Raw genomic sequence first — 25080 nt, forward strand, 5'->3', positions numbered from 1 at the left:
GACATGCTGCGTTCTGTTAATCTAGGAACTCCTCAATCCAATCACACAATTGGTCTGATAGTCCATATGATCTTACTTTGTTCATTAAACGACTGTGGGGAACTGTATCGAACGCCTTGTGGAAGTCAAGAAACACGTCATCTACCTGGGAACCCGTGTCTATGGCCCTCTGAGTCTCGTGGACGAATAGCGCGAGCTGGGTTTCACACGATCGTCTTTTTCGAAACCCATGCTGATTTCTACAGAGTAGATTTCTAGTCTCCAGAAATGTCATGATACTCTAACATAATACGTGTTCCAAAATTCTACAACTGATCGACGTTAGAGATATAGGTCTATAGTTCTGCACATCTGTTCGACATCCCTTCTTGAAAACGGGGATGACGTGTGCCCTTTTCCCATCCTTTGAAACGCTACGCTCTTCTAGAGAGAGACCTACGGTACACCGCTGCAAGAAGGGGGGCAAGTTCCTTCGCGTACTCTGTGTAAAATCGAACTGGTATCCCATCAGGTCCAGCGGCCTTTCCTCTTTTGAGCGATTTTAATTGCTTCTCTATCCCTCTGTCTTCTATTTCAATATCTACCATTTTGTCATCCGTGTGACAATCTAGAGAAGGAACTACAGTGCAGTCTTCCTCTGTGAAACAGCTTTGGAAAAAAACATTTAGTATTTCGGCCTTTAGTCTGTCATCCTCTGTTTCAGTACCATTTTGGTCACAGAATGTCTGGACATTTTGTTTTGATCCACCTACCGTTTTGACATAAGACCAAAATTTCTTAGGATTTTCTGCCAAGTCAGTATATAGAACTTTACTTTCGAATTCATTGAACGCCTCTCGCATAGCCCTCCTCACACTACATTTGGGTTCGCGTAATTTTTGTTTGTCTGCAAGGCTTTGGCTATGTTTATGTTTTCTGTGAAGTTCCCTTTGTTTCGGCAGCAGTTTTCTAACTCGGTTGTTGTACCACGCTGGCTCTTTTCTATCTCTTACGATCTTTCTTGGCACATACTCATCTAACGCATATTGTACGATGGTTTTGAACTTTGTCCACTGATCCTCAACACTATCTGTACTTGAGACAAAACTTTTGTGTTGAGCCGTCAGGTACTCTGAAATCTGTTTTTTGTCACTTTTGCTAAACAGAAAAATCTTCCTACCTTTTTTAATATTTCTATTTACGGCTGAAATCATCGATGCAGTAACTGCTTTATGATCGCCGATTCCCTGTTCTGCGTTAACTGTTTCAAATAGTTCGGGTTTGTTTGTCACCAGAAGGTCTAATATGTTACCGCCACGAGTCGGTTCTCTGTTTAACTGCTCAAGGTAGTTTTCAGATAAAGCACTTTAAAAAATTTCACTGGATTCTTTGTCCCTGCCACCCGTTATGAACGTTTGAGTCTCCCAGTCTCTATCCGGCAAATTAAAATCTCCGACAGTTACGTCACACATTGGTATGTTACATGTTACTATTTGGAGCCCTGTAGCGACAAAGGGCTGCAAATATGTTAACATGAAGAATATATATGTAGAATGTTAGTAACGTTTGTTTTATTTAAAAAGCTTTAAGAGTTTTCACATAAAATATTAGGAGGCAGTACTTTTCAGCACGCTCTCATAGTTACTTCGGTTGCGTAGCGCAAGCTGATCAATACTTGGGGATCAGAGGGTTAATTTTGAGTGCTATGTCTTATCACACTTACTTAAATACATTATTTTTTAATCATAGTGAAGTGATGCATAAAAATGGCTCACAGTAAAGCACTGATTATATAAATTTGGCCTTCATTCCATCATTGCCAAAGAAAATATTATCTATGCACCGTTTATAGAACAAAGTGTTAAATAATGACGCTATCAAAGCATTCTAACTAAAGTATCATCTGAAAATGCATCACTCTCATAAAACAGGTGAAAGATTTGAAATACTTTCAAATACACTCCTGGAAATGGAAAAAAGAACACATTGACACCGGTGTGTCAGACCCACCATACTTGCTCCGGACACTGCGAGAGGGCTGTACAAGCAATGATCACACGCACGGCACAGCGGACACACCAGGAACCGCGGTGTTGGCCGTCGAATGGCGCTAGCTGCGCAGCATTTGTGCACCGCCGCCGTCAGTGTCAGCCAGTTTGCCGTGGCATACGGAGCTCCATCGCAGTCTTTAACACTGGTAGCATGCCGCGACAGCGTGGACGTGAACCGTATGTGCAATTGACGGACTTTGAGCGAGGGCGTATAGTGGGCATGCGGGAGGCCGGGTGGACGTACCGCCGAATTGCTCAACACGTGGGGCGTGATGTCTCCACAGTACATCGATGTTGTCGCCAGTGGTCGGCGGAAGGTGCACGTGCCCGTCGACCTGGGACCGGACCGCAGCGACGCACGGATGCACGCCAAGACCGTAGGATCCTACGCAGTGCCGTAGGGGACCGCACCGCCACTTCCCAGCAAATTAGGGACACTGTTGCTCCTGGGGTATCGGCGAGGACCATTCGCAACCGTCTCCATGAAGCTGGGCTACGGTCCCGCACACCGTTAGGCCGTCTTCCGCTCACGCCCCAACATCGTGCAGCCCGCCTCCAGTGGTGTCGCGACAGGCGTGAATGGAGGGACGAATGGAGACGTGTCGTCTTCAGCGATGAGAGTCGCTTCTGCCTTGGTGCCAATGATGGTCGTATGCGTGTTTGGCGCCGTGCAGGTGAGCGCCACAATCAGGACTGCATACGACCGAGGCACACAGGGCCAACACCCGGCATCATGGTGTGGGGAGCGATCTCCTACACTGGCCGTACACCACTGGTGATCGTCGAGGGGACACTGAATAGTGCACGGTACATCCAAACCGTCATCGAACCCATCGTTCTACCATTCCTAGACCAGCAAGGGAACTTGCTGTTCCAACAGGACAATGCACGTCCGCATGTATCCCGTGCCACCCAACGTGCTCTAGAAGGTGTAAGTCAACTACCCTGGCCAGCAAGATCTCCGGATCTGTCCCCCATTGAGCATGTTTGGGACTGGATGAAGCGTCGTCTCACGCGGTCTGCACGTCCGGCACGAACGCTGGTCCAACTGAGGCGCCAGGTGGAAATGGCATGGCAAGCCGTTCCACAGGACTACATCCAGCATCTCTACGATCGTCTCCATGGGAGAATAGCAGCCTGCATTGCTGCGAAAGGTGGATATACACTGTACTAGTGCCGACATCGTGCATGCTCTGTTGCCTGTGTCTATGTGCCTGTGGTTCTGTCAGTGTGATCATGTGATGTATCTGACCCCAGGAATGTGTCAATAAAGTTTCCCCTTCCCGGGACAATGAATTCACGGTGTTCTTATTTCAATTTCCAGGAGTGTAGTTCAGGAAAAACTTCTAAAGAGACCCATGGTAGACAGTATTGTCGTTTCGACCCCATTGAGTGGTGGTGATGGTTATAGTAACATCGGAGAACGGTATGCTCTCGGGGAACAGTTCATTTTGCCGGTTACTGAAGAGATTTCAAAAACTGTTCTACACAAAGTTGCTTATTAAATACTCAGAATAAACTCTTTGAGTAACAGCACAATTCAATGACGTATTGGTGAAATACAAATGAGAGAGAAGAAATACTAATTGAGTTCTACAGTAAATTTCAGATGGTAACAATGAATATTCCGTACAAGAATAACACGAGGAGGACCTGTACTTGTAAGAGGCCGGTAGATACAGGAAGATTTGAGTTAGATTATATCACGACCAGGCAGATTCCGAAGTCAGTCAATGGATTGTAATGCGTGCCCAGGTGCACATATAGACAGATACAATTTAGTAATGATGAACATTAGGCTGAAGTTCAAGAGAGTAGTCAGGAAGAATTAATGCGCAAAGAGGGGGTATACGGAATTACTAACGAATAAAGAGATGCGCTTGAAGTACTCTGAGGCTATAGGTACTCTGGTATTGAATAGCTCCTTAGGCAGTTTGGTTGAAGAGGAATGGACATCTCTAAACAGGAAAGTCACGGAAGTTGGCGAGAAAAACGTAGGTACAAGAAAGGTAACTGCGAAGAAACCATTAATAACAGAACAAATACCACAGTTGACCGACGAAAGAAGGAAGTACAAGAATGTACAGTGGTATTTAGGAATATGGAAATACAAACCACTTAGGAATGAAATAAATAGGATGTACAGGGAAGCTGAGGTAACAAGGTACGTGAAAAAAGTAAAAAAAAAATCAAAAAATAAATGGTTGTCAAAAGGATTGACTCAGCATACAGAAAAGAGAAAACAACCTTCGGTCGTAACAACAGTACAGGCGGTAACATTAAGAGTGCATGGAAATTCCACTGTTAAATGCAGAGGAGAGAGCGGATAGTTCGAAAGAATACATTGAAGGCCTCTGTTTGGGGGAATATTCGTCTATTCGCGCGATAGAAGAAAAACGCAAGTTGATAGGGATAAGATACTGAATCCAGTGTCAGAATCAGAATTTAGAAGAGCTCTGGAAGACTTAAAATGGAATAAGTTGGAATGGAAAGATAATATTCCATCATAATTTCTAAAATAACTGGGGGAAGTGGCAACCAAATGACTACTGGCAATGTGCAGAATGTATGGCGATACACCATTCGATTTTCGGAGAAACATTATCCACACAACTCCTAGGACTTCAAAAGCCGAGAAATGCAAGAAATATCGCAGATTCAGTTTAACACCTAATGCATCCAATTTGCTGAGAAAAGTAATAAAAAGAAGAATGGAAAAGACAGTTGAGTATCTGTTTGATGATATAAGTTTGGCTTTAGGAAGGGTAAAGGTACAAGAGAGCCAGTTCTGATGTTGCGGCCCGCATCTCGTGGTCGTGCGGTAGCGTTCTCGCTTCCCACGCCCGGGTTCCCGGGTTCGATTCCCGGCGGGGTCAGGGATTTTCTCTGCCTCGTGATGGCTGGGTGTTGTGTGCTGTCCTTAGGTTAGTTAGGTTTAAGTAGTTCTAAGTTCTAGGGGACTGATGACCGTAGATGTTAAGTCCCATAGTGCTCAGAGCCATTTGAACCATTTTGATGTTGCGGTTGATAATGGAAGCAAACTACAGAAAAATCGAGAACGTTCATGCCATTTGACGACCTGCAAAAAGCGTTCGACGACGTAAAATTGTCTAAGATGTTTGAAATACTAAGAAAAATATGGGTAAGGTATAGGAAAGACAGGTAATATACAATGTATAAGCTAAGAGGGAACAATAAGTGTGGAAGGCCATGAACGAAGTACATGGTTTAAAAAGGATGTAAGACAGGGGTTTAGTCTTTCGCCCTACTGTTCAATCTGTTCATCGAGGAAGTAATGATGGAAATAAATGGAAAGTTCAAGACATGGATTAAAATTCAAGGGGAAAGGATATCAGTGATAAGATTCGCTGATGAAATTGCTCGCCTCACTGAAAGTGAAAAAGAGTTGCGTGATCCATTGAATGGAATGAACAGTCTAATGAGTATAGAATATGAATTGAGAGTAAATCGAAGAAAGACGAAAGTAATGAGATGTAGCAGAACAGCGAGAAACTCAACATCAGAATTGGGGATCACGAAGTAGGTGAAATTTAGTAATTCTGCTACCTAGGTAGCAAAATAACGCATGTCGGAGGGAGCAAGATGCACATAAAAAGCAGACTAGTACTGGTAAAACGGGCGTCTATAGCCAAGAGAAGCGTGCTAGTATCAAGCATAGATCTTAATTTGAGAAAGGAATTTCTGAGAATGTACCTTTGGAGCAAAGCATTGTATGTTAGTTCAAATGGCTCTGAGGACTATGGGACTTAACATCTGTGGTCATCAGTCCCCTAGAACTTAGAACTACTTAAACCTAACTAACCTAAGGACATCACACACATCCATGCCCGAGGCAGGATTCGAACCGGCGACGTAGCGGTCACGCGGTTCCAGACTGAAGCGCCTAGAACCGCACGGCCGCACCGACCGGCATTGTATGTTAGTGAAAGATGGATTGTAGGGAAACTGGAAAATAAGAGAATCAAATCATTTCAGATGTGGTGCTACAGAAGACTGTTGAAAATTCGGTGGAGTGATAAAATTAGGAACGAGGAGGTTCTATAAAGATTCGGCGAGGAATGGAATAAGTAGAAAACACTGACAAGGAGAAGGTACAGGAGGATAGGACGGCTGTCAATACATCACGGAATAACTTCCAAGGTGCTAGAGGGAGCTGCAGAGGGTACAATCTATAGATGAAGACAGAGACTGGGATACATCCAGCAAATACACTCCTGGAAATTGAAATAAGAACACCGTGAATTCATTGTCCCGGGAAGGGGAAACTTTATTGACACATTCCTGGGGTCAGATACATCACATGATCACACTGACAGAACCACAGGCACATAGACACAGGCAACAGAGCATGCACAATGTCGGCACTAGTACAGTGTACATCCACCTTTCGCAGCAATGCAGGCTGCTATTCTCCCATGGAGACGATCGTAGAGATGCTGGATGTAGTCCTGTGGAACGGCTTGCCATGCCATTTCCACCTGGCGCCTCAGTTGGACCAGCGTTCGTGCTGGACGTGCAGACCGCGTGAGACGACGCTTCATCCAGTCCCAAACATGCTCAATGGGGGACAGATCCGGAGATCTTGCTGGCCATGGTAGTTGACTTACACCTTCTAGAGCACGTTGGGTGGCACGGGATACATGCGGACGTGCATTGTCCTGTTGGAACAGAAAGTTCCCTTGCCGGTCTAGGAATGGTAGAACGATGGGTTCGATGACGGTTTGGATGTACCGTGCACTATTCAGTGTCCCCTCGACGATCACCAGTGGTGTACGGCCAGTGTAGGAGATCGCTCCCCACACCATGATGCCGGGTGTTGGCCCTGTGTGCCTCGGTCGTATGCAGTCCTGATTGTGGCGCTCACCTGCACGGCGCCAAACACGCATACGACCATCATTGGCACCAAGGCAGAAGCGACTCTCATCGCTGAAGACGACACGTCTCCATTCGTCCCTCCATTCACGCCTGTCGCGACACCACTGGAGGCGGGCTGCACGATGTTGGGGCGTGAGCGGAAGACGGCCTAACGGTGTGCGGGACCGTAGCCCAGCTTCATGGAGACGGTGGCGAATGGTCCTCGCCGATACCCCAGGAGCAACAGTGTCCCTAATTTGCTGGGAAGTGGCGGTGCGGTCCCCTACGGCACTGCGTAGGATCCTACGGTCTTGGCGTGCATCCGTGCGTCGCTGCGGTCCGGTCCCAGGTCGACGGGCACGTGCACCTTCCGCCGACCACTGGCGACAACATCGATGTACTGTGGAGACCTCACGCCCCACGTGTTGAGCAATTCGGCGGTACGTCCACCCGGCCTCCCGCATGCCCACTATACGCCCTCGCTCAAAGTCCGTCAACTGCACATACGGTTCACGTCCACGCTGTCGCGGCATGCTACCAGTGTTAAAGACTGCGATGGAGCTCCGTATGCCACGGCAAACTGGCTGACACTGACGGCGGCGGTGCACAAATGCTGCGCAGCTAGCGCCATTCGACGGCCAACACCGCGGTTCCTGGTGTGTCCGCTGTGCCGTGCGTGTGATCATTGCTTGTACAGCCCTCTCGCAGTGTCCGGAGCAAGTATGGTGGGTCTGACACACCGGTGTCAATGTGTTCTTTTTTCCATTTCCAGGAGTGTAATTAATGACTTAAGTTGCAAATGCTACTCTGAGATGAAGAGATTCGCACTGGAGAGGAATTTGTTGTGGGCCACATCAAACCAGCTCAGAAGGCGGAAAACTGATGAAATAAGTGTTGATACTGAAAGCAGCTTGTGTAATTATCTGTAAACAATCAGCTTCTCCATAGGACTGGACGAGTCAGCTTTACCTAATGATAAAGCTTTGTTATTGGCATATATTAATTTTCTTATGTAAGAATACTTTCGCGAAGAAACACAGTTCGTGGGAATTGTGACAAGAGAGACTGAAAGGCGAATCAGTATTTAAAATTTTGAAAATTATTTCATGGAAAAGTGATCCCATTATGAAATGTAATACCAACTGCAACAGTGCGGAAACCTACCACTTGTGAGCGCTTAAGTGAATTTATAAGGCGTTTAAAACAAAACGTGCGGCTCCCATCGGCAATATTGTAGCTGCAAAAAATCTGAGTGGTAAATTGTTTCAGTTTGTCGTTGATACGGCAGATAAAATTCGAAACAACGCGTTGATTTATGGGTTACATGCGCCAGTAAGTGAAGAAAATGAAGAAAAACATTGACGGATCACTCCTTCATAAAGAAGTATGTTGGCTGTCAAAAGGCTTACGTTAGAAACATTCTTCTCATTTTTGAGACGGTTTTACATTTTATGGATGCTATAGATCGAATTTCAAAAGAAAATTTAATCAACTGGAAACCGGAAATTGCTTACTTAACAGAACTGTTTACTAAATTTAATGATTAACTTGCAGTTACAAGGTGACAGTATAAACCTAATATAAACGAAACCCATCATGTCAGTTCTTTTAGAATTCATTTTAAAAAATTATTTTAAAAAAAGAAAGACAAAAAAGACTGACCACCGCTCTGAACCCCTTTTCCGCAAATTATGAAAATCGAAAAGATTTCAAAAACTTCCTCACGATGGTCCATAGCACAGTACAACTAACACGTTTGTCATTTTGAAGCCAGAATTCTATTCCTGATACCCTTTTCTAAACTGCATCTTACATTATTCGCTACTACCCATTCCGATCAGTTGTTCTTGTAATTCCAGTACATCTGTTCCTCTAATATTACTATGTGGTTTAAAATAATCTGCTGTGGTATTTCCATAGTAAAACATTCTGAGACCTGTTCCAAGTCTGTGTGAAGGACATTTAAATGTTGAACGTAGGTTCAAGCGCCATCTTGGCAGGTTGACTGTGACAAACTGGGAAAGTCTGCCTCGTCTTATGTTTTGCTTCATTAGTTCAGTTCTGGCAACAATGGCTGAAATTATGGGTGTTGTTTTTATCAGATTTAGACTGTCACCTTGTAACTGCAAGTTAACCATTACATTTAGTAAACACTTCTGTTAAGTAAGCAATTTTCAGTTTTCAGTTGATTAAATTATCTTTTGAAATTGGATCTTTAGCATCCAGAAAATCTAAAACTGTCCCAAAAATGAGAAGAATCTTGTTAACATACGCATTTTGACAGCCAAGATACTTCTTTGTGAAGGAGTGAGCCATAAAAGTTCCCTTCATTTTCTTCACTTAATGGAGCATGTAACCCAGAATTCAACACATTGTTTCGAATTTTATCTGCTGCATCAACGACAAACTGAAACAATTTACCTCTCAGATTTTTGGTTGCTACATATTGCCGATGGGTGCCGTGGTGTATTGTAAACACTTCCGGTACGATTCGTTTTAACTGCCTTATAAATTCACTACAGCGCCCACACATGGTAGGTTCCTGCACTGCTACAGCTGGTATTATATTTCATTATGCGATCACTTTTTCCATGAAATAATCTTTCAAAATTTTAAATACTGATTCACCTTCAGTGTCTGTTGTCACAGTTCCCACGAATTGTATTTCTTCGCGGAAGTATGCCAATAACAAAGCTTTATTATCAGATAAAGCTGACTCGTCCAGTTCTATGGAGTTATTTCATCAGTTTTTCCGCCTTCTGGGCTGGTTTGATGCGGCCCACAACGAATTCCTCTCCAATGCGAACCTTTTCATCTTTCGAGACGTTTCGCCGTTTCCGAGTTAGTTATACTGGAGTTAGCCAATCAGGCCGTTCCGCGCGCAAATTCAATCGGCCTTCCACAGACGGTGTAGCCAAACGTGTCTTTCGTTTGTTTTTCTAAAACCGAACAAGAGAGCGATGCAGAAATTGGATGAGGGACGGTAGTAAGGATCGAACCCGAGCCAAAGGCTGAGTAGTTTCGTGCGCTATCATCTACGCCCTGAGAACGACTGACATTAATCGTATTTGGCAGGTCTCTTGAATTTGCGCGCTCAGCGCCCTGATTGGTTAACTTCAGTGCTAATTAACTCGGAAACGGCACAACGTATCGATTTTTTTCTCAAAAATTATTTCTCAGCACAGCATACTCTGCAACACCCTTACAAGATTTCCAGGCTGTTTCTGGCCACCCTGTATAAAGGGGAAAAGTTGTTTCCAAAATCTCAGAACATTCGTGAGTAATTTACTTCAAATTTTTACGCAATAATCTAACGAACATTCGGATAGCGGTCACAAGGTCGCACGGTCAAGCAGAACAGACCTCTGAAAATGTGCGCAGAGAGGGCAGTCAGGGTGAGGTGCCGGCGCCTTCACACCACTGTTTGTACTAAAATCTGTACTTCTGATTAAAAATTTATACATTTGCTCTTAACAGCTCGTAAAGAACAGCTCTGTGTCTCGAAGCGTCTAGTTGCTTTTTGAATCAATAAAAGTACGTCAAGAAAGATGATCTGTGCACGACGCTCGTATGTCTGACACGAATATCCAGGTACACTTGAAAGAGCATAATTTTTCCGAGGAAACGAATCAGTCAGTTGAAGAGCAACTACTATTAAGTCGAGATCCGAGAGAAGGGTTAAGAACTGTAAACACGTAATCGTACACAAATGAAAAGGAATCACAAAGGCGAGGTTTCACTGACAATCTAGCTAAAAAATGTCTCACCATCGAAACGGCAAACGTAAGTTCGTATTTCTTCTCTCTGAACTATAATTTCTTTTTCAAATTTCTCCTTAGTCTACTTTAGTGTCTGCTTTGTGCAGAGATTCATTAACACATGGGATAGGCTACAGCCATGTCACATAGTATTACTTGCGATCTTCCACAAACGACGTAACAGCAAAATTCAACCGTTAAAAATTTTAGCAATACTCACTGTATCATGACAAAAAACCAGCCTCTTATAAAAACTTCCAAAGATATCTTAGTGCAGAAGTAAAATTTTACATTTCACGAAACGCAAAAAATGTAATGGATTTATACACTAGGATTTACGAATGACACTTTCGGTTAGTCAAGCTACAAGAATACCTCGGCGTAATTATATGTAAATAACTCTAGTTACAATAAATGGAAGAATTTTTTTGTTCAGGTATCTGGAAACTGTAAACCTTTTAGAGAAAGAAGTCAATATTTACATCCATGCTCCGCAAACAGTGCCTGCAGGAGCGTGCTTTGTACCAGTACTAGTCATTTAATTTCCGGTTCTACTCGTAAATGAAGTGAGGCTAAAACGACCTTCTAGTAGCCCGTGTACGAGCCCTAATTTCTCTTATCCTGTCTTTACAGTCCTTACACGAAATGTTCTGGGTGTTTATAATTATTTTTTTACGGTCTTCCGAGTCTGGACTATAAGCATCAGAGGATGTGGAAGCATCGCAGGTATACACATTAAGTGGTGCGTCCGTTGAGTATGATAAAAAATTATACACTACTTATTTACTTACTTACTTACTTACTCACTGGTCATATCGGACACGAGAGTCCATTACCGCTGCAACGTATTTTCGCCATTAAAATTGCTACACCAAGAAGAAATGCAGATGATAAACGGGTATTCATTGGACAGATATATTATACTAGAACTGACATGTGATTACATTTTCATGCAATTTTGGTGCATAGATCCTGAGAAATCAGTACCCAGAACAACCACCTCTGGCCGTAATAACGGCCTTGATACGCCTGGACATTGAGTCAAACAGAGCTTGGATGGCGTGTACAGGTACAGCTGTCTATGCAGCTTCAACACGATACCACAGTTCATCAAGAGTAGTAACTGGCGTATTGTGACGAGGCAGTTGCTCGGCCACCATTGACCAGACGTTTTCAATTGGTGAGACATCTGGAGAATGTCCTGGCCAGGGCAGCAGTCGAACATTTTCTGTATCCAGAAAGGCGCGTACAGGACCTGCAACATGCGGTCGTGCATTACCCTGCTGAAATGCAGGGTTTCACAGGGATCGAATGAAGGGTAGAGCCACGGGTCGTAACACATCTGAAATGTCATGTCCATTGTTCAAAGTGCCGTCAGTTCGAACAAGAGGTGACCGAGACGTGTAACCAATGGCACCCCATACCATCACGCCGGATGATACGCCAGTATGGCGATGACGAATACACGCTTCCAATGTGCGTTCACCGCGATGTAGCCAAACACGGATGCGACCATCATGATACTGTAAATTCATCCGAAAAAATGACGTTTTGCCATTCGTGCACCCAGGTCCGTCGTTTACACCATCGCAGGCGCTCCTGTCTGTGATGCAGCGTCAAGGGTAACCGCAGCTATGGTCTTCGAGCTGAGTCCATGCTGCTGCAAACGTCGTCGAACTGTTCGTGCAGATGGTTGTTGTCTTGCAAACGTCCCCATCTGTTGACTCAGGGATCGAGACGTGGCTGCACGATCCGTTACACTCATGCGGATAAGATGCCTGTCATCTCGACTGCTAGTGATGCGAGGCCGTTGGGATCCAGCACGGCGTTCCGTATTACCCTCCTGATCCCACCGATTCCGTATTCTGCTAACAGTCATTGTATCTCGACCAACGCGAGCAGCAATGTCGCGATACGATAAACCGCAATCCCGATAGGCTACAATCCGATCTTTATGAAAGTCGGAAACGTGATGGTATGCATTTCTCCACCTTACACGAGGCATCACAACAACGTTTCACCAGGCAACACCGGTCAACTGCTGTTTGTGTATGAGAAATCGGTTGGAAACTTTAATCATGTCAGCAAGTTGTAAGTGTCGCCACCGGCTCCAATGTTGTGTGAATGCTCTGAAAAGCTAATCATTTGCACATCACAGCATCTTCTTCCTGTCGGTTAAATTTCACATCTGTAGCACGTCATCTCCGTGGTGTAGCAATTTTAATGGCCCGTAGTGTACTTCCACTTTCTGCTATTACGTGAAAATATGGCGCTGTCAACATACAAAATCCGGTGTGGTAGCAGGAAAAGGGGAGGAACGACCAACAACGATAATGGCGGTTGTGGCACGTTTATGGTGACTGGTTAGGGCCTACAGCATCCGTCCAGTATGGTACCCCACCTCAGCAACATGCTGCACACTAGCACAGCATGTTTGACTATTGCTCACAGCATACCCGGTGTGTCGATGTATGCCACCGTTCAGACCAGGAGGGGTCCGCATACATACTGATAGACATGATCTTTCAGATAACCCCGCAACCACACTGGTGGCGGTGGTGGTGGTAAGTCCCGATGGGACCAAGCTGCTGAGATCATCGCTCCCTAGGCTTACACACTACTTAATCTAGTGTAAAATAACTTACGCTAAAGACGACACATGCATCCATGCATGGAGGAGAACCTCCGACGGGGGCAGCCGCGCGAACCCGAACCGTGGCAAGGCGCGGCTACCCCGCGCGGCCCACAACCGGAACTCACACGGATTTAGGTCGGGGAAATATGGAAGGCCACACAGCTTGAAATTGCCTACAGATGAAGGTTTCTCGAAGCAAATCTTTCACCTGGCGAGCGACATTTGGTGTCGCCCCATCTTGCAAGAAAATAGGGGTGTGGACACAGTTGCATTCTTGCAAAGCTAGAATCACGTGTTGCATGAGGAGGTCCTTAGAACGTGCAGATGTCCCTGTACAACTAACAGGCCGGGGAGGTGTCATTTTCGCGAAGAAAAACGGACCGAGAAGGAAAGACCCTCTAAAACCACTCCACACTCTCACATAAGCTGAGTGCATGGAAGTTACTGTACAACATGTGGTGGAGTGGAACCCCATATACGACAGTTCTGTGCATTCGCGGCACCGTGCAGAGTAAAATGTGTCTTCTCCAGTCAAAGAATATTCCCCGGCAACATGTCATCCATTTACACGTGTGCCAAGAAACGAAGGGTAACGTCACGGCGTTATAGCCTACCTCGAGGCTTCTTTCCGCGCACATTCTGATCCTGTGTAAAATGCGCCATAATGTTGACCAGCGGAGAAACTGATTCCCATGACACAGCTTTAGCACTGGCTGCAGAATCCGAGGCATGTGGTGCACAGTCGGCTGCAGCTACAGCAACTTCATAAACAACTGACATGCGAATGGGCTGCTTCTCTCTCCCTAGTGCGCCCGTTTCTTCAAATTCGTTGAACATATTCTTTAGCCCTTTCATTGACATGGGGCCTCTTCGCAGCTATTTCTGTCGGCGGTATTCCCACAATGCAGCGCTGCTGTTGCTGTTGTCCTGATAAAACACCTTTACAGGCAGGGGGCAGTCTTTCTTCTCAGTAGCCATTGAGTTTCCTATGGAGAACTTTAACCTCCTTAATTATTTACACCAAAACACTTCGGAAAAAAAATCATCGTGCGTCGCAAGTGACAAACAGCATACTGATGTCGAAACAGTAAACATTTCACATTTTGTGTGCTTACAGCGCCATATTTTCACCTGGTGGCGGAATAGTGAACTACTGTTCTTTTCCAGCATACTCCGCAAGCAGCAGACTAATGAACGTATCTACGATGTTTCAGCGTCCTACGATGTATACAGCCCACTCGTAACACTGTCAGTATGTTGGCGGCAGTAGAAGCATTCTGCAGTTAGCTCCAAATGCCAGTTCTCTAAAATTTTTCAATAATGTTTCGCGAAAAGAATGTCACCTTGCTTCCAGAGATTCCCATTTGAGTTTGTAAAGCATCTGCAGAACACCCATGTGTTGACGGAACTTAACTGCTAACAAATCTAACAGCAAGCCTCTGAAATGGTTTGATGTCTTACTTTAATTTTACCTGGCTGGTATCCCAAAAGACTAGCACGACTGAAGAACGGGTCGAATTAGTCTTCTATACGCGGTTTCCCTTATACAGGATAGTCAGAAATGTTCTGAAAAGCTTGTGAGGGTGTTGAGGGGTAGATTGAGCTGAGAAATAATTGTTAGGAAAAAAAAAATTCGATATGTTGCTCCGTTTCCGAGTTAATTAGCATTGTGTCTCGACTTTACTTTCGATAAGGATACAAGCTAAAGTAATGAATTAAAATTTGTACGAGGACCACGACTTGAACCCTGGGCTTCTGCTTACTTTTTTTTTAATCTCAGTTTGTTCGTTATTGTTCGTTTCAATTGTTCGTGGCGGGCGTCACCTGACGCCCGTTGAAGTTCGTTATTGATCCATTCACTCAGTTTTTTTTATTACAGAGGGCAGCTAGCCCTCTGACCGAACACGCTGAGCTACCGTGCCAGCAGCCTCTGACCGAACACGCTGAGCTACCATGCCGGCAGCCTCTGACCGAACACGCTGAGCTACCGAGCCGGCGTTTACAGGACAGGTATGCTATCCGCTACACCACCCTGACATTACGTTTACCACAGCTGTATCGAATACTGTAGTCCACTGTTTTACTTACCTCAAACCTCAATTTACAAATAACTCATCTTGATTTTCCCCTCCTTAAATCGTCAGTATTGTCAAGGCTCTCTGATAATGGGGAAATCCAGCCTGTACCTTAAGCGTAGTTCGTCTATTAATCTAATGTAATTACATTTTCTTGGTGTCATACTGAGTCTCAGCTTTATCTTCGATAATCATAGAAGCTGAATTAAGGCACATTTCAAAATTAAGATTTCTTGTATTCTTAAATATCGAGCGTGAAGCACAAATGTGACGCTCAAATTGCCATTAAGAATACTATAATGTGTGCCTCTGCGATTTATTTATAAATGTGTGGTGTTTGTAATCCAGCAGATTATTAACCGATCATGAAAGCCGTAAGGACCATGACTAAACAAATCGCTGCCCACTGGAACACACTGCAGGAGCAGACGACACGGTGCTGACCGAAGCATCAATGTAATTGGAGATGTTAACCATCGGAAAATGGGTGTGGTAGGCTAAAACAGCAATACTGATCTTATCTTAGAAGAAAGATTAAGGAAAGGCAAATCTACATTTGTAGCATTTGTTGACTCAGAGAAAGTTTTTGACAATGCTGACTGGAATACTCTCTTTCAAATTCTGAAGGTGGCAGGGGTAAAATACAGGAAGCGAAAGGCTATTTACCATTTGTACAGAAACCAGATGCCAGTTATAAGAGTCGAGGGGCATGAAAGGGAAGCAGTGGTTGGGAAAGGGAGTGAGACAGGGCTGTAGCCTCTCCCCGATGTTATTCAATCTCTATACTGAGCAAGCAGTAAAGGGAACAAAACAAAAATTCGGAGTAGGTATTAAAATCCATGGAGAAGAAATAAAAACTTTGAGGGTCGCCGATGACATTGTAATTCTGTCAGAGACAGCAAAGGACTTGGAAGAGCAGTTGAACGGAATGGACAGTGTCTTGAAAGGAGGATATAAGATGAACATCAACAAAAGCAAAACGAGGATAATGGAATGTAGGCGAATTAAGTCGGATGATGCTGAGGGAATTAGATTAGGAAATGAGACACTTAAAGTAGTAAATGAGTTTTGCTATTTGGGGATCAAAATAACTGATGATGGTCGAAGTAGAGATGATATAAAATGTAGACTGGCGATGTCAAGGAAAGCGTTTCTGAAGAAGAGAAATTTCTTAACATCGAGTATAGATTTAAGTGTCAGGAAGTCGTTTCTGAAAGTATTTGTATGGAGTGTGGCCATGTATGGGAGTGAAACATGGACGACAAATAGTTTGGACAAGAAGAGAATTGAAGCTTTCGAAATGTGGTGCTACAGAAGAATGCTGAAGATTAGATGGGTAGATCACATAACGAATGAGGAGGTATTGAATAGAATTGGGGAGAAGAGGGGTTTGTGGGACAACTTGACGAGAAGAAGGGACCGGTTGGTAGGGCATGTTCTGAGGCATCAGGGGATCTCAAATTTAGCACTGGAGGGCAGCGTGGAGGGTAAAAATCGTACAGGGAGACCAAGAGACGAATACACTAAGCAGATTCAGAAGGATGTAGGTTGCAGTAAATACTGGGAGATGAAGAAGCTTGCACAGGATAGAGTATCATGGAAAGCTGCATCAAACCAGTCTCAGGACTGAAGACCACAACAACAACAACAACAACAACAACAGGCTAAAACTGGTTATGGAATTGAAATAACGCATTTTAAAGGAACTTTTGGCTAGTTGCAGTAGTCACTAATAAAAAAAAATCAACGGTCGACAACTTTTTAGAGTTCTTACTACACATCCGTGAAACATAGAGGTTTATACGATGTTAAGTGACAGATAGAGAAGACACTTAAAGAGAAATACTTCTCCATACAACTGTAACCGTACAGATCCGAGCTTTACCTTACGAAGGCTTCCTGGACGGTTGTAACGGTCTTCGATCTCGACGATTTCCTCCATCGTGTCCTGCCTCGTCATCGGCTTCGGCAGCTTCGGGAACACCTGCGTACAAAACAGTTATTGTGTGTGACCTTATTCGCCCACTCGTTCAGCTACGTGTTTCAGTAGCAAAGTAGGAGCAATTGTTACGTTACTTTTATTCTAACACAGATAATCTCTTCCATAAAACAGAGGCAAAAGGGTATTTCATAACACAATAATTGTAACGTTTCAACAAACCTTTACAATCGTTACAAATTATTCTTTGCAGTTGTCTGCAAAACTAAGAATGTATTGTTGTTGTTATCTTTAGTCTGAAAACTAATCTGACCCAGATCTCTACGCTAATTTATCCTGTACTGTCTCTTCAGTTCTGCGTAACTATTGCAACCTACATCCATTTGAAACTGTTGACTATATACAAGCCTTGGAGTCGATCTGTAATTTTTGTCCGCCTACACTTGCTTTCATCACCAAACCAACGATTCGTTGATACCTTAGGATGCGTGTCCGATCAACTGATTCATAATCATGTTGTATACATTTTTTTTCCCAGCTCGATTCAGTGCCTCCTGTTTAGTTTCTATGTACACCGATTTAATCTTCAGTATTCTTCTGTAGCACCACATTTCAAAATCTTCAGTCCCGCTGTCTGAACTGCCTATGTCTACGTTTTACTTTCCTTCAAGGCTACACTCCAGACAATCACATCCAGGAAAGATTTCTTAGCGCTTAAATTCATATTAAATTTTAAAAAAATCCTCTTTTTCAGAAATACTAGTTGTGGTAATAGCCAATGCGTATTTTATATCCTCTCTACATCTCGCATCATCTGTTATTTTGCTGCCGAAATATCAAAGTTCATCTGCTACTTTCAGTGTCTCGTTTCCTAATATAATCCCGTCAGCATCCCCTGATCTACTTCGAGTACATTCCACTACTTTTACTTTTGCTGGTTTTCATCCTACAATCTCTGTTCAAGATAATATCCAATCTGTTCAGCTGCTCTTCGAAGTCCCTTGTGATCTCTGACAGAATTACGCTGTCATCAGAGAACCTCCATGTTTTTACTTCTTCTCCCTGAACTTGTCTTACTTGTAGAAAAAGTCCATTTTTGGTCTCAATGCCCGAATGTGGTAGAACGTGCAAAAACAATAAATACACATACAAAAAATGTACTGTGTGGTTTACTTGTCTGTCACGTATCTTAAAACTAAAAACCAGCCGGCCGCGGTGGTCTAGCGGTTCTAGGCGCTCAGTCAGGAACCGCGGGACTGCTACGGCCGCAGGTTCGAATCCTGCCTCGGGCATGGATGTGTGTGATGTCCTTAGGCTAGTTAGGTTTAAGTAGTTCTAAGTTCTAGGGGACTTATGACCACAGATGTTCAGTCCCATAGTGCTCAGAGTCTGAACCATTTGAACTAAAAACCACACGAATAACGGTATCAAAGCCTACATGAAAACCATGTCTCAGACCTGATGCGAAGAATCTCGAGATGGTTTTTAGATGCTAAAACACTACAATGCCATAAACTGACGCTTAACGATCAGTTGATAAACAGATCATAATAAATGGAGCAGTAGTTTATTTGTCCTTCCTGCAAGAAACTGATTTACCGAAATGACAGAAAACCTCAATTAGAATGGGCACACTGATAGCTGAATTTCGCTTTGTAAGACTCCCGGTGAGGCTGTTCTACGAAACTGTTTTTTAATGTCGTTGCGGTCCTTTGTCCGACTGGGTTCAAAAATGGTTCAAATGGCGAGCGCTATGGGACGTAACTGCTGAGGTCATCAGTCCCCTAGAACTTAGAACTACTTAAACCTAACTAACCTAAGGACATCACAAACATCCATGCCCGAGGCAGGATTCGAACCTGCGACCGTAGCGGTCGCGCGGCTCCAGACTATAGCGCCTAGAACCGATCGGCCACTCTGGGCGGCTGTACGACTGGGTTGATGTAACTCTAGTCCCTAGTCTTTCCTGGTGAGCCTCATCATTTTTGCACAACTCCGGCAAACTACGTCGTTTTTAACCTGTTTACTACAGTCAAGCGTTGGTCTGCCTCTGCAATTTTATGCCCCAAACTTATTGTTATTGCCAAATTAAATATTAGTTGGAGGTCGAAAATGTGTCCTATCTTTTTAGTCAAGTCCTGCCATAAATTTTATTTTTTCCCAGTTCAACTCAGCACTTTTTCGTTAATTATCCAATCTACCCACCCAATCACCAATATTCTTCTCCAACAATACGCTTTCAAAATTCTCTTTTTTCTTGTTATCTATACTGTTTGTTAGCCACTTTAAGCTTAAATAACGGTTTAACTTCCGTGATCTGACGGGAACCGGTATTACCATGGCGGCAAGACTGTTGGCACTCTTGTATGTACTACGCAACCTAAAAACATTGGACTTGCAATAGGTACCGGGGTGTCCGCGACGTAAGAACGACTTGGAATTTTACGCCATTTTGTCATATGACGGTTGATAGCCGTATTTTCTTCATGTTTGTTATCTGCTGTCCTTCCCTGCTAGCTTTTTGTAGTGAACATCGTTGTTTCATGTTTATTTTCGTCATGGAGCAGATGACAACTAAGTAACGTATCCAAATGATAAAAAGTTATTACAAAAATAGTGAAAGTCCCACGGCAACCATTTTGAATTGCGTGTGAAACTCGGATGAAATGCTGCACCAACCGAATCATCAGTTCGGAAGTTGCCCGGAGGTTTGAGACTACAAGATCTGTTTCAAACGTTAAGAAAACAGGACGACTGCGTTCTGTTCGAACACCGGGAAACAGGTGCGGTGGAAAGGGGGGAGGGCTATGGAGGCTATAGTCCCCCCCCCCCCCCCCCATGGAGCACCACATTACACTGGATAAAATGATTTCACAAATCAGCGAATATATTACTCCAACAGATTGAATTATTTTTTTATAAGTGTGTAGCAACATAGGTTGCAACGAATTCCAAACACATTTTAACAAAAGAATAAGAGCAGCAAATAGCTTACTACCTAAACCAATAAATATCATTTAACTTAAATAGGTGTCTTATTATTTATTAATACACAATTTTTACCTTAAACTCATAAACAGTTACCAAAAACTACTTTAAGCAACACCAAATTTTACCAATTTGTCGCTAGAGGACCCCAACTCTCCTTTAGTCCAGTGAAACTCAGAAAAAATGCCTGTACCTTGCAAAAGTTGGAGTAGGAGATTTTATTTTTTTAACTCGTTCATATTGTTGGAAAGGTTAGAAAACCAAGTTTTTCCAACAAAATTTCTCTTGGGAAAACTTTCTGCAGTCAAAACACTTCGAAAATTTTGGACTTTTTTCAGTTTTTTCAAAATATCTCAGTTTCATTTGCTCCTATCGCTTTGACGTCTATTTTCTTTTTTAAAGAGCACAAAATTCTCTACAAATTTGATTCTTACCATGTTTTTGTACTCCCAGTATCTAAGGCACTACAGTGCGTCAAAAATACCAATTTTTCAAATTTCGAGCAAAGTGGCTATTTATCTCTAAGTTTTGAACACTGTTATTTCAGTTTCTAATTGTGTAGTATAAACATATTACTCATCATGTTATTCATTGGAATTTACCATCTCTGCTGCAGGGCCAGGACAAACAGCATCATATTCAGTAACTACGAACGCATTCACGTCGGATTGCGTGAAGTTTATTTGTGTTACAATATGTAATACGATTGCATGCAGGTGCCGTACATTTGCTACAGTTGATTGACGTTAATGATCAGTTATAAGAAAAAGTATGTACGAATTGTTCTTTAGCGGACAAAAGCTTATTTATTCTTTGGCGGGCGCCAGGCGATTATCTCTGGTGATTGTTCACAGCGCACTGACAGCTATTGGCACACAACAATAAGGGTCCTACAGTTTGGAGTCGCTTCCATTCAGTACATGCTGTGCTGCTGAAAATGAATATGTCTGACATGAATTTGTGTCTCATTTGCGAAAAACCTGTGGTGAGTGCTGGACGCAATGTGAAAAAGAAAGGACTGAGCACACTTATCGATTGTAGTGCTAAACGCAGGGAGTCTGCTCACACCCGTTTTTAGAAAACGCTCAGTGAAGTGATGGTGCATGAAGCATGCTAAAGAATTACATTAATGAGGGAATGATAGCAGCTAGCCTTCGACATCCTCAGGAACCAACAGGCGTGCTACGTCGGTCTCAGGAAAAAGGTCAGTTCAATTTCAAAGAGAAATGCTTCTGTGCAAAAGGGAATTCTGATGACTTTTCAACCAGTTAAGATTGCCATATGCCGAAATTTTGTTTACAAAGTAATGAAATTGGAAGTGAAATCGACAGTATTACAACAGGCTAAACGACGTGGTGATGAATTTGGTCAACAAGTGATAGAGCGGAGTCAAAATGTAAATGATTTGGTTGCTGCAGATGGGTGGTACCACAGATTTTGCTACAGAAAGTTCTTTCACCGTGTTTCAGCTACTGGACAGAAACGAGGTTACCGACCTGCAACACAAGAAGACGAAAGCATGGAGGCTATAGTTGCCTACCTGGAAACCAATACGAAAGAATGTAAGTTTTCTATGGACGATCTGTTAGAGCAAATACCCACATCACCTCGTCCTGATATTCGAACTGTCAAGGCTCACCTTTTCCAGAAATATGGTGACGATGTGGTGATAGCTGAAACAGCTTCAAAGCCAGCAGTCGTATGTTTCAAGAATGTTGGGCACCAACTACTCAGTGAAAATTGGTACACCAGAAGAAATTCAGATCCTCAGCAAGAAAGACTACGAATCGTCAAAGCAGCTGCAAATATCATATTAGACGATATAAGATCAGTAGTGTACGATGTAAAACAGTACCCTCCCTCTGATAATTTTTTATGTGATGTAGAGTCTGTCATACCAGAATCTGTAAGATTGCTCTTTGAAACTATAATTTTGAAACACAAGCGGTCTCCCAGAAAATGGGGGAAAATATGTGTTTCTCTTGCTCATGCACTCTTAAGTGCTGAGAGGCCACGTTCATTTATTTCATCACTTTTGACTGCTATTGGTGCATACTTGTACCGGAAGTTTGGCTCAAAACATCTCATCCAGGTTTTGTCTTCCCTTGGCTTTGCAGCATCTTATACGGAAGCTGCCCTATTGGAAGTGTCTTCAGTCCTTCAGCTTGACAACGAAAGACAACGAAGTGACGCATTTTGCCAATTTCTGTTTGATAATGCAGATTTCAATGTAAACACCCTAGATGGAACTGGTACTTTTCATGCAATGGGAGGTATAATGTGTGTTACTCCTCATGATGCATTGCTTCCTCAGAAAAATATTAAAAAGTTGAATCATCGTCCCTCAGCTCAACTTGTTAGTGAAGCCGGAAAAGATGACATACAGACATTCCACAGAACACAAGTTGGAGGGCTGAGGTCTATAAAAATTGAAGATTTGGACATAATTGCTCTTGCAAAAGGTGAGAGCGTCATCTCAACAGCGGAAATTACGTGGTTATATTGTAAATGGTGTCAGAATGCAGTTGTTTCAGGATGGAATGGTTACATGGAACGCTTGACGGCAGGCAAAAAAAAAAAAAAAAAAAAAAAAATGGTTCAAATGGCTCTGAGCACTATGGGACTCAACTGCTGTGGTCATCACTCCCCTAGAACTTAGAACTACTTAAACCTAACTAACCTAAGGACATCACACACATCCATGCCCGAGGCAGGATTCGAACCTGCGACCGTAGCAGTCGCACGGTTCCGGACTGCGCGCCTAGAACCGCGAGACCACCGCGGCCGGCGACGGCAGGCAAAGAATATGAACGTTCTAAAATAAAGTGAGTTCCATTTCTTAATTCATCACCAACCCATTATGACACCATATATACTGCTCTGATGATAGCTAGAGATGCATGTAAAAGACGTAATCAGACTACATGCTTTGTCACATTTGATCGGCCTCTGTATTGGAATGCAAGGACTGAATTTCATAATGTGGAGGTCCGACTTGGAGGTTTCCATTTCCTTATGTCGTTCATGGGATGCATCGGTATGATCATGGATGGAAGTGGATTAAAGGACTTACTTGGTGTAATATTCGCTGAAAACAGCGTTGAAAAGATTTTGTCAGGACATGCATATTCCAGGGCTGTGCGAGCACATTTATTGTGTCTCCTTGCTTTGGCCTGTCAAGTGTGGAAACACATTGAGCTAACAGAAGATGAACGTGGGACATTGAATGACTTGTCTTCTCCTTGTGGTGAGTCAGAACTGTCAGTTGGCCAGGATACCAGTGTTCTCAGGGAACAAGTCATAAAAAAAATTGTAACTGTCCTCAAAACGATTGAAAGTAAGAGACCCACAGCAAAAGTGTGTGTTCAGTACTACAAGATGGTCACTCTCGTGAAACAATTTATTGAAGCGGATCGAACAGGCAATTAGAAACTTCATCTTGAAAGCGTGCGAAAAATGCTTCCCTACTTCTATTCAGATGGACATTTTATGTACGCTAAAAGCGGCCACCTCTACTTACAGGATATGTTGAGGCTCGAGGAAAAAATGGATTTATCAGAATATGAGAAGTTCACAACGAAAGGACATTTTACAATCCGGAGATCGGAAAAGTATTGGTCTGGGGTTCCTCCTGACATTACTATAGAACAAACATTGATGAGGACCATGAACAGTTCTGGAGGACTTACTTCTGGCCGAGGAATTACGGATAGTATATTAACCAGATGAACAATGGGTATGATTCACATGCAGAACATATGTGAAGAAATTGAGTCGTATTGCGAAGTGAGCGCAGTAACATCAGAACAGCATATAGATGCAAGAAGTTGTCGCATCGAACGAGATGGCATAGACTTGCGTAAGCTGCGTGATTGGTTTTCAGTGTACCTTCCATTCCCTGAAAGTGATTTTATAATGTCTATCAGCAGTGGAGTTGTCGGAACGGAGGATGTTAATTGTCATATGTGTCACGAAGAGGGGGAAAAAGGCATGAAAAGAATAGTTGGTGACAATTTCCACGATTTAAAGTTCCGTAGAAAAGATAAAGTTGTGACTCTCCTTTCTGCGTTCAATTCTGTAAAAGCTGGGAGCACTAAAATTACTCCTGTTTATCCTTTAACTCTTTTCCAAAGGCTTTGTTTAATGAAACAAAGTGAAGAAGAGTTAAAAGCCTTTCTGAAATATGAACTTGCTCCTTACCCAATGTCCCTATTCTCAGAAAAAGGCATGCGAAAAGGAACAAAATCTTCATTCTACAATGCCTTCGTTCCAGTGGAAGATGTGAAGTCAGGTGGACCGAGTAAATTTTTTGTCATTGATGGAGGGTACCTTATCCACAAAGTGACTTGGACTCGAAATGTTTGCTTCAAGTCAATAGCCCAAAGCTATGTTTCTTACCTACAACGTCATTTTGGATCTCAATTTGCTATTGTATTTGATGGGTATCCATCTGAGGGAGACAAATGTAGCACAAAGAGCGCTGAGAGGATTCGTAGGTCCAAAAAACATTCTTCGGTTGACAATGTGGTTGAATCAGAGATGGTGAACCAAGTCCTTCAGGACACGTTCTTCTACAACGAACGAAACAAGATGCGTTTGATCACACTTCTTAAAAATGAATTGCACCAAGCACAAGAAGATGCTGACGTTATGATTGTAACATCTGCCATTTCAAGAACCAAAGATATTGGAAGTGTTGTCATTGTAGGAGAAGATGTTGACCTGCTTGTGCTCATGACCGGTTTGGGGCAAGGCATTGAAAATTTATTTTTCTTAAAGC

At 43.2% G+C, this 25080-nt stretch overlaps 1 protein-coding gene across 1 annotated transcript in view; it reads right to left on the reverse strand.

The window, feature by feature from the left end:
- Positions 1-25080, reverse strand: part of LOC126209974 (potassium voltage-gated channel protein eag-like) — a 244250-nt gene that overhangs the window by 23560 nt on the left and 195610 nt on the right. The window contains exon 11 of the mRNA XM_049939085.1: positions 17259-17336. Within this exon, the coding sequence (XP_049795042.1) occupies positions 17259-17336 (78 nt within the window). The remainder of the gene's footprint in view (positions 1-17258; positions 17337-25080) is intronic.

Source organism: Schistocerca nitens, chromosome 10 (assembly GCF_023898315.1).
Source record: "Schistocerca nitens isolate TAMUIC-IGC-003100 chromosome 10, iqSchNite1.1, whole genome shotgun sequence".
Classification (NCBI taxonomy): domain Eukaryota; kingdom Metazoa; phylum Arthropoda; class Insecta; order Orthoptera; family Acrididae; genus Schistocerca; species Schistocerca nitens.